Source organism: Numida meleagris, chromosome 5 (genome assembly GCF_002078875.1).
Source record: "Numida meleagris isolate 19003 breed g44 Domestic line chromosome 5, NumMel1.0, whole genome shotgun sequence".
Classification (NCBI taxonomy): domain Eukaryota; kingdom Metazoa; phylum Chordata; class Aves; order Galliformes; family Numididae; genus Numida; species Numida meleagris.
In genome coordinates this window covers 55191671-55202559 of record NC_034413.1, presented here as the reverse complement: position 1 = coordinate 55202559, position 10889 = coordinate 55191671, and the positions used below count along the sequence as shown (strand labels likewise).

At 37.4% G+C, this 10889-nt stretch overlaps 1 protein-coding gene across 1 annotated transcript in view; it reads right to left on the bottom strand.

Moving 5' to 3' along the window:
- Positions 1 to 10889, bottom strand: part of KCNH7 (potassium voltage-gated channel subfamily H member 7) — a 62870-nt gene that overhangs the window by 13663 nt on the left and 38318 nt on the right. Inside the window, exons 6-7 of the mRNA XM_021399941.1 lie at positions 7357 to 7609; positions 3777 to 3982 (exon numbers count right to left, since the gene is read on the bottom strand). Of these exons, the coding sequence (XP_021255616.1) occupies positions 3777 to 3982; positions 7357 to 7609 (459 nt within the window). The remainder of the gene's footprint in view (positions 1 to 3776; positions 3983 to 7356; positions 7610 to 10889) is intronic.

Sequence of the window (10889 nt, the reverse complement as noted above, 5' to 3'; positions counted from 1 at the left end):
CTGACAGGCCTGTAGTTCCCCGGATCCTCCTTACGACCCTTCTTGTAGATGGGAGTCAAATTGGCAAGTTTCCAGTCTTCTGGGACCTCTCCAGTTGACCAGGAACGCCGATAGATGATGGAAAGCGTCTTGGCTATCTGTTCTGCCAGCTCCCTCAGTACTCTCGGGTGGATCTCGTCCGGCCCCATGGACTTGTGGCAATCCAGGTGCAGTAGTAGGTCTCTGACCATTTCCTCCTGTATCATGGGGGGTTTGTTTCGCTCCCCATCTGAGACTTCCAGGTCAGAGAGTAGAGTGCTCTGAGGACAACTGGTCTGGCTTTTAAAGACAGACGTAAAAAAGGCATTGAGAACCTCAGCCTTTTCATTGTCCTCAGTGGGCACATTCCCAGCTGCGTCCAGTAAAGAATGGAGATTCTCCTTGGTCCTCCTCTTACAGTTAATATATTTGTAAAAGAGTTTCTTGTTCCCTTTAATCCCAGCAGCCAAGCTTAATTCGAGCTGGGCCTTTGCCTTTCTAATTTTCTCCCTGCACATCCTGGCAACCTCTTTGTACTCTCCCTGAGTTACCTGTCCCTTCTTCCACAGGAGGTAGATTCTCTTTTTCTCCTGGAACCTCAGGAAAAGCTCCCTGTTCATCCATGCCTGTCTCCTTCCCCGCCGGCTCATCTTGTGGCTCACGGGGACAGCCTGTTCCTGCGCCTTCAGGACTTCCTTCTTGAGGAGCAACCAGCCTTCCTGGACCCCTTTACCCTCCAGGACCAAATCCCAAGGGACCCTTCCTACCAGCCTCCTGAACAATTCAAAGTCTGCCCTCCGAAAGTCCAAGGTCGCCGTTTTGCTGCCCCCTCTCCTGGTTCCACCAAGAATCGAGAACTCTACCATTTCATGGTCGCTATGACCAAGGCAGCCCCCAACTTCCACATCCCCCACCAGACTTTCCCTGTTTGTAAACAGCAGGTCTAGCAGGGCACCTCCCCTGGTAGGTTCTCTGACCAGCTGCAGAAGGAAGTTATTTTCCATACACTCTGGAAACCTCCTAGACTGCTTCTTCTGTGCCGAGTTGTATTCCCAGCATATATCAGGGAAGTTGAAGTCTCCCATGAGGACAAGGGCAGGTGATCGCGCAACTTCAGCCAGCTGTTTATAGAACGCCTCATCTGTCTCTTCATCCTGGTTAGGCGGTCTATAACAGACCCCTACCAGGCTGTCTGCCTTGTCAGCCTTTCCCTTGATTCTAACCCACAGAGCTTCAACGTTGTCTTCCCCAGTTGCAAGTTCAATAACATCATAACAGTCTCTAACATAGAGAGCCACGCCACCACCCCTCCTTCCTTGCCTATCCTTTCTGAAGAGCTTGTAGCCATCCATCGCAGCACTCCAGTCATGGGAGCGATCCCACCATGTTTCCATAATGGCAACTAGGTCATAGTTTGCCTGCCGCACAAAGGCTTCCAGCTCATCCTGTTTGTTGCTCATGCTGCGGGCATTGGCATAGACGCGCTTCAGCTGAGTCCCTTGCCTCACCCCTAATCCCGATGCCCGCCTAGGCACACCTCTTGCAGGGCTGGTTTTATCCCCTTCCCCCTTCCTCTCTAGTTTAAAGCCCTCTCTATAAGCCCTGCCAGCTCCTGGGCAAGGATATGTTTCCCCCTTTGAGACAGGCCGGACCCATCAGCAGACCTCAGGCCTGGTGCCGAGTAAACCGCCCTGTGACCAAAGAACCCAAAATTCTTGCGTTTGCACCAGCCTCTCAGCCACGTGTTTATGAGATGGGTGAAAATAAACCACAAGTTGTGCTCTTTGTGTACACACCCAAGGCACTGACTTCAGCCTACTTCCCTTCCCTGTGCCAGTGAGGTTTCCTGTACCACTCAAGAAAACATACTGTGGGAGGAGGGCAGAGGGAAACATGGAAAATGCTTACATCTTTCTCTACTCACTGTAAACCTGATCAGTAAGGGGTCTAAGTGGTGGGTTACTAGTAGAATAACTGGAGGAAGAAAAAGGCACTTTACATAAATAAAAGGACAGGAGCAGAAGTTCAGGCAGAAGCACCTATTATTCAGATAACAAATCTGCATCTGAGTGATGTTTTGAAGATCAGATTGTGCTCATCACTTTTTTTTGACATGATTTTCTGGATTGTGACAATCAGTGGAATGCAAGTAGAACTGCGAGAGAAAACTGTGGTTCTGCAGGCTCAGAGGAATGGGTGAGCTTGTCCTTTCCTGTTTGTGAAGTCTATTGATTTTTTTCTTAGTGGCTGGCACAGCAGTAAGAAATATCAGCTGAAAAATTTCTAAGGGATCTGAGCAGCAAGGGCTTCCTTTGTGTCTTCTACATCACAACATAATGTGATTTGTTTCAATTTTCTCAGATCTAGAAAAATAATGATAAAATATTGATGGTATTGTAATTGCAAGAAAAAAATTTGCTAAGAAGACCAAAGTCAGTAATTTAAATTTATCTTCAAGGAGTTTTTCAAATATGTGGACTTTCAGTTTTAAGTTAAATTTATCACTGGACTATAAATTCATTGTATTGTATTTCCCATATAATTAATAATGATGACCTTTTCAATAAACATAACAATAAGTTTTAAAATATAGAATTGGTCTTTTTTCAGATTTTCAGAACAATCTTTTATGGAAGAAAATGCTCAACAAAAGAAAAGAACGGCATTTCCAATTGGAAGCTATTTTTGTTTAATCTTTTTAAAGTAAAGATCAATATGTGATTAGCAAAGCAATTCCTATTATTTACCATCCATAACTTAAGAGTTCTTTTTGTTTCTCAGAAGGTCTTTGAGGTCAAATTCTGTTACCCTCTTCTCACTGATTCTCTCTTTTTCCTTGAAAGTATGGTAAGAAACCACAAAATGACAGAAGCTCAGAAAGAATGAAATGTAAACTAGCCATTTGGAGGGCAGTGTAACTCGTGTGGTGGTCAATACTTAGTGTATCCTACAGGTTTCTAGGGAACACTTTCTAGAGCTCAAGAAGCCTTTCCTCTCTTCCCTTCTGGTCAAACTTCCCCTTGTTTTTCCCAGCTCAGACTGACTTCTTCAGCCTGAGATAAGGAAACTCTAAGGATTTTTCTACTTTTCCTGTATGCTGTAAGATGCATTCTGGGCAAAGGAGACTACGTAGAAGAGTCACTGTAGGAAAAAAGAGAAATAAATCTCTGCACATCTGAAGAATTAATGACATTTGAAAAGTCTCTTCTACGCTTTTAGTCTCCTAGGAGTAGGGTGCACTCTAAGACAAGAGAATTAACAATTCATGTTTGAAAGGCAGGTAGATATTCTCAAATACTGTTAGACAAAGAATGAGTTTGGAAAATCTGGTTTATTTTTATTTTGTGGTTGAACAATTATATTTAGTGTCAAAAGTTCCCCTTGTGGTGACCCAGGCTATAGTCATACTTACTGAAAAAAAAAACCAACATATTTTCCACAGTTTAACAAAACATCCCAAACCCTCCCAGCTAAAACTTTAATACTATTCAAATATAGAACCAAATCCTGTTAGATTAACATTATCTGGATAATTTCATTGACTTCTGCTGAGTTTAATTGACTCCAGGAGGAGCAATCAGGTGAGTGTGTTTTTTTTTTTAAATAGGATTTGGTCTCAGGCTTTTAGCTTTTAATTTTGCTATCCTTGGCTTTTTAATTTTGCTAACCTTGACATTTCAGCTGATATCTTCAGGTTTTGTTACTGTGGGTTAGGTTTTGCCCAATGCTAAGGAAAAAAAATCACTTATTATATGTACCTTTGCAGTTTCATCTCTCAGATTAAATGTCAGCTCTAGATTCGTGAGGAAGAGATCAGAAAATTCGGGATACATATCCAAAACTTCTAGTAGATCTTCTCGCTGGATCTTATGCAAGTCACAGTATGTTAAAGCTCTCACATCTGCATTTGACTTTCCTGGTTTTGCATAAAGATGTACCATCTCTCCAAAAATATCATTTTTTCCTGCAGAAAGAAAATTAGATGGAAATTATTATTCCAAATGTAAATAAGCCAGTAAATTCAATCATGTATTTATGTATGATGTTAGTGTAGAATACTTGATTTTACATGAAGTGTTACAATCTGATTACCATTGCACATATGTTGCTGTAAATCAAAAGTAATATTATTAAATAGTAAATTAAAATCAATAAAATTACATACTCACATACTTGGAAAAGTGAAAGAAAAATCTAGTTTCATCAGAGTTTTTCTTCAATTCTATCGAAACAGTGTGACTAAAAGCAGCTTCCCTTGTCCTTTCTCGGAAAAACATTATTTATGGATTTAAATTATACTCTTATAATGACAAGAATGTAATTTCTGAATTTCATTAGCGTCCAGGACCTGTCTGGCCTAGGAACTCATTTTCTTGAAAATACACAAAGAAACAAACCTTACTTGAAATATATTTTAGTAGAAAATTACTAGTTTTTATATTTTTTGGAGGGAATGTGTAACTTCCAAGATGTAGAAGCTGTTTTGAAGAAGCTCTTTAAACATAGCTGCTTCTATTTTGATATTATTACAATTCTTTTCATCAATGTTAACACATTCACACTACCTGTTTGCTAAAATTGTCACCTCTATTTAAGTGTTTGCTTTCCTTATAGCTGCAGCTAATTTTCACAAATGCAGAGCAGCCGCAGACCAGTACAAAATACTCTTTAAACAATGGAATGCAGGGCATACCTGTAAAATAGAGCTGGGGAGTATATCTGGGAAAGCACTTGTTGCAAAGAATAGGGGTCATAGCAACTGAAAACAGCAGACATGGGTGATTTTGCCTCTCTGCTAAATATTTGTGGTTTTTACTGTAGGTTACTGCAAGTAGTTCTGGTTTCTCCATTTTTAAAAAAGGAAGCTTATAAGTGGGGGAGCAAGTAGCTAAGAGATGCATAAAATAATTCATGGGCTGAGTTGTGGTGAGCATGGTCTGTTTAGCTTATCAACTGGAAGATTCAGGAGGTAACTTGATAATATTTCTCACATTCTTAAGGACAGGAAAATTAGTCAGTATGAAATGCCTCTAGAATATAATGAAAAATGCAAGGCAAGAACCAATGCAAAGAAACTGAAGCAAGAAAATTTCATACTGGAAATAAAGCATGCGTTTTTGACAATAAAAATGATTCACTGGAAATAAACCGTGATGAAAAGCTATTGCTTTTTCATCTTATTATACATTCAGATCAAAATTCATCTCTTTTCTCAATATTGCGCTCTCATCAAACACAACTCATTTGACACAACAGATAGTTAAAAGTATAAAATGCAGCAGGAGTCTGTGATATAACAGAGGCTAGCAGACATAACTGAATAGTCTTGCTGGTCTTAACATCTATGAATGTAGAGGTCCCTCTACAAGACATATAAAACCTTCTCTGTAAAATGACTACATTGAAACGATGGCAGTTCTTTAGTATCTTTTCTGCAAAGCTAGAAGAGGCAGTAGATTCTATGAGGTCCACAGCCATCATCTTTCCTAAGAATGTGGCACAGAAGTACTGCTCTCAGGCCAGTATTGATCAGACTCTACTTATCAGCATTAGATAGTGCTAATGAGCTGAGGAAAATAGGTGGACACACCCATCATTTTCTGGAATTTCTTGATTTCTGTAATGAAGTTGGAAAACTTGTTCAGAGTGGAAACATCACCTGTTTTTCAGTTTTTCAGTGCTAGAGAACAAACAACAGAGAGGTTTTTCTGTTTTCTCCTTACAGTTTTTTCAGAAAGAGGAAAATATTTGACTAAGTACAGATAGTCTTTCTTAGGTTTCTGTTAAATTTTGTTGTTCATTTGTATCGTTTTCTTTTCTTTTCTTTTTTTTTTTTTTTGGTCAGATTCTTCAGGATACCAAAATCTAATTGGAGTCAGCAATTAGGCAGGCTCCTGCCTCATGGGCCATGTAACAGATATAGACCCACAGTACAGCTCCTTTTGGCTGTTGTTCATGGCTCTCACACCCTTTCTGGACTCCTATTCCCTGGGGAAGCAAGGATCCAGCCTGCAGCACATGGGCCGGGAGAAATGCAGTGGCATTGTTCTGCAATTACCTGGGGTTCTTCTGCAGTGTGAGAGGAGCACAAGTATCTGATATGTATAACACACAAGACACAATCAGTCTGCACCTTTGGTCCAAGAAGAAATTAATGAGTTCATAAACTTGTTTCTCTTGGTTGTTGAGTGGTATAGAAATTTACACATATTTGATGTAAGAGATGAAATCCTCACTGAACCGCACTGTTCGTAATTGGAGGGAGACATTCATACAGGTAAGTAAGCAGCTCACAGTGTTATACTGGCATGCACCCTTGCATGCTGGTGCCTTAATCTGGCCCATCTGATGAGATACAACAGCATGAGATAACAAATTATCTTGATAACTTTATCTAAATGTAGGGAAGTATTGCTGTAGGCATACTTTTGTATTTCTGTTCTGTATTCTCCCTGCAGAGTACTAGCAGAATAATCAGTCACAAGTGAATTAATAACACATTGCTACCATTCCACATTGTGTTTCAGCTACTTTTTTGGCTGTAACTTCCCACAGTGGATGACAAATGGAAAAAAGAACACTTGAATGATATAACAGCTGGTATAGCTTTCAGTATAACAAAATCCTTATCTGTTCAGGTGTTATTTACACATATCACCTGATACTAAATGGAAGAAACAAATCTGTAGTTTTATTTAGGTTATTTTTAGTTATTATAGATACTTAGTTATATTTCACTTTTTTAAATTGCTGTAACTAATAAACTTTTATTAGTTCCACATAAGAGCCATCACCAGCTGTAGGGAACCTTCCAGCTGGATTCTACATTGCTCTGAGCAATACTTCACTGGTAAAAAAAAACAACAAATAACTCCCCACACTATATAAACAAGAATATGCTCTTAAGAAGTATAAGGGAAATGATGATGTTAAAGTTAAGTATCAGTCTAGATCAGATTAGTCTGTTATACTTTTCTATATGCTACCCATACTTTTCTATCAGTACTCATACTGCTCAAGAAAAGGACGTCAAATGTCAACATTTGATTCATGCAGCATAGTCAGTACTGGAGTAATCTGACATGTGCTTGCCTCAACTTGCATCTCACCATTTACCCAGGGTTAAATGTGACTCACTCCAGCTCTTATATTTTACATGTCCAAGGACCAGGGCTCTTTGTTGCACACGAATTATTGGAATAATGTAGAATTTGCTCATCAAGTTATTTCTCTGTTTGACTTTACATGACAGTGACTACACATTCACAGATGTCCTATCCCAGGAACAACATATATTTCTTTTCTGACTCTTAACATGCATCGTAGTAATTTACTTACCAAGAATGGCTACAACAATGTCACTCTTAAGAATTTCAATGGAGCCTCTTGACACGAAGTAAAGAGCTGTGAGAACATCTCCACAGTGCACTAAAGTGTCTCCAGGAGGAGCATGTGTTGTCTTAAATTTCATAGCCAAAGCTCGAAGACAGCCTTTACTGGCCCCCCGGAAAGCTTTGCAATTCTGAAGCAAATTTTGGTTGAGGTGTAGACAAATATCAGCTTGTAAGCATTCTGGAAAACCCTTCAGGACCTGGAAAGACAAGCACAAGAATTTCATATCAATGCTATGAAAATTACAGTATATAATAGTTTATTTTTTCATCCTGGGCAAGAAGGAAAGAAGTGGCATACAAATAGAGGTGGCTCTGAAGGGTTGTCAGAGTACTAGAATTCAGCAAATGTATAGTTTAATCTATATTTCAAAACCTATACAGTGTGAATATTAATAGAGTTCAAAAAGTAGTAGCTATAAATTGAATTATTAAGATTTATTTCATTACAGAAATGGAATCAAGGTGTATGAATGAATATACTGCAGTAAAATAACAAATAAGACAGGTAAAAGAGGAATCTTGACTGTATTTCACCTATCCAGACTACATATATATAGTTCCTTTTTATAAAATCCTGCACATTTAATATAAGAGGAATCTTCTGCTGAAATAACTAACATTAGCAAAATAAGAGCTATCTGAGTGAGATCTGAGATAATTTTCAGATGGGGAATTCTTATGGGATTTTCATGTTAAATCTATTGTTTGTAAGTCTATGATATAGATTTTTATCGGAAAAAAACAACATATATCACTGAAACGATATTGTGCAGATTTACATAGGCAGATGATTACTTCTATAAGCGACAGGGCTAGTTGCTATGGTCCTTATTTATCTCTTACTCATAACAATGGGAATTTGCCTGAAGTAGATCCACAGACTTCCTCTTGGGAGCCATGGTAACACGATAATTTTGTTTACAAGAAGAAAAGCAAGCTATTTACAATGTGGTTGTTATGTCAGAGCTTTTCTAAATCATTTAAAATTATCTCATCTCTCCTTCTTCAGTGAACATTTCTGCAGTAATTTCTACGGAAGTGCTGACCCTTAATGCCTCTGTGTTCTGTGTTCAGAAATGGGCCTGATACATCATTACATACCACACTTTCTGTGATTTAAATCCTGTTGTCTACCATGCATGGTGATAACTGCTTTCCCTGGAAGTGCATTGGTACAGGCAATATCTGTTGCATATTTCTAAGGACAAAAAAGGAACTGAGGCTACCAGTCTTTTGAATAATGCTAACAGCATGTGTCCTTTTGTTATTATAGCAGTCTATTAATTCATTCCTGTTTATCCTGTATACTGTTTTTCTTCAAACATGTAAATATTCCTGCACAGAAAAAATACATACACAAAATGCATTCGTTTATTGCCATATTTGTTCTTACTTCAGCACAATAAAGGTCTGTGCACACATTCTTCTTGCATAAATATATTCACAACTCATATTTCTTGCTAATGGAGAAGACAAATACAAGGCTTTTGTCCACACAAGCCAAGCTATGATTTATAAATGAAGTATTAGTAGCTTTGACTGAATTTGAAATGTTTCTATGATTGAAATAAATGCTGTGAAATAATAAACAGAACATTATGAGACACATATGTACAAAACTTTTATGACTCAAAGGGCATTATCACATGAAATTCACATATCCTCAAAAAAAGCCAGCATTCAACAACAGTAAGCAAAAGAAAAAATGATACATGAAGAGCTTTTATGTTACCACCCTGTTTTCTCTCTTACACTACTAGAAATATAATTAGCTTGCAATTACTCTGTTGATTTTAACATAATGATATAGAAATAAAAATATTGTGGATTGTAGCAATTTATTTATTGAATAATTCTGAGAAACTGCTAAACAAATTTATCTGGCCAGTGACACAATTTGCAAAAATTTGCAGGTGTACATTTTGAAAGTCTTGTGAGTAAAAAAAGACCCATTTTGAATTATTTAATTCTTTGTTATAACCCTGTCTGAATACAATGCAGAAAAGCTCTATTTTTATAGAATGCAAAATAAGAAATGTATTTTTGATTCAGAGATACTTACAGGAAAAAGCATTTCAATCGTTAGGAACTCAGGAGTACAGCATAGGATAAACAGTATTCATTTTTTCACATCAGCTTCTATTTATTTCATTTATCAAGGGACTGTACTTTACCATTAAGCAAAACCTGTGCAGACAATGTGTGTTCATTTATATTTCTGAAGATACTTTGGGGATATCTTTAAAGAAACAGTTATTTTGATAATTAATTTATACTTAGTATAAAACTGTTCTAAAATCATTGCTTATTAGTTAATAGTGACTTATATACAAATAACATCGAAAAATAATAGCCTCTGTTCAAGTTACTGTGATGAAAGTCCCTGCCCCATGGAGCTTACACTCTAAAACATTTGTTTACATCATAGAGGAATCACATTTACTTTTTAATGTCACAGCTTTCAAATGTCGGGAAGGTAGAGGGGTGCACAGATAACATTGATTTTCAATGGAGTTTTGGAGATTACTAAGACAACATTGGAAATGCAAGAAAGAAGCTGGTTTGAAGATAAATTTCTAGAACATTGTTATATACTACATTACAAAAGGAGCTTGCCATATTGCTCACATGGTATGCAGTGAGGTATTTAATCCAAGTCCAGTAGCTGCTACGATACAGAATAAGATGTTTCCAAACTAAATCTTATGTTGTACAGTATGTGCAGCATCTTGTGCAGTATGTGCAACACCTTGTCATACAGCCTCCATATACATTTCCAATATTCAGATTTTATTTATTTTGACAAAATTCCTCTTATTCATCAATTTTTGGCTGGTGCTAAGAGGGAAGTATATGATTCTCATGAATATCTTTGTCTGTACAGAGGAGCAATTCAATTGAATATCATGTTCTTACAATGTGGGAATCAACATCAATATATTACATGTGTACATACTGACAATTCTAAATGTTAGAAAATACATTCTTCAAAATTGTGAGAGTATCTTAAAAATGATAAAAATACTCCAATACAACAAGAAAAAGGTAAAAAACACTTTTCTAAAAAAGAAAAGCCAGAAAAGTTGAAATCATTTAAATGCAGGCCTAGGTGATACAAAAATAGGAGTTTAAAATTTTGAAAGTTGTAAAGCTAGGAATTGCTCCTTAAGTAGCATTATACTCAATGATAAAGCCAAAGTTCCTAAATTATTTCAATAAAAAATTATACAAGTTTATGTTTCAATTGCTTCATTCTTTCTTGCCACGTTTTTATTGTTACACTCAGTATCTCCTAAACTCCATCGTGCCCTTGTGAGGAAAATATTAGATTCTCATGGTTAGAATCAGAATTAATGAATAACTGAACATATTCAGATCTTCTAAAGAAGAAACTTAACAAAGTAGCAAAACATCCTCAACCCTACCCCTAAAAGAACAGAGGGAGAGGAGAGGAGAGGAGAGGAGAGGAGAGGAGAG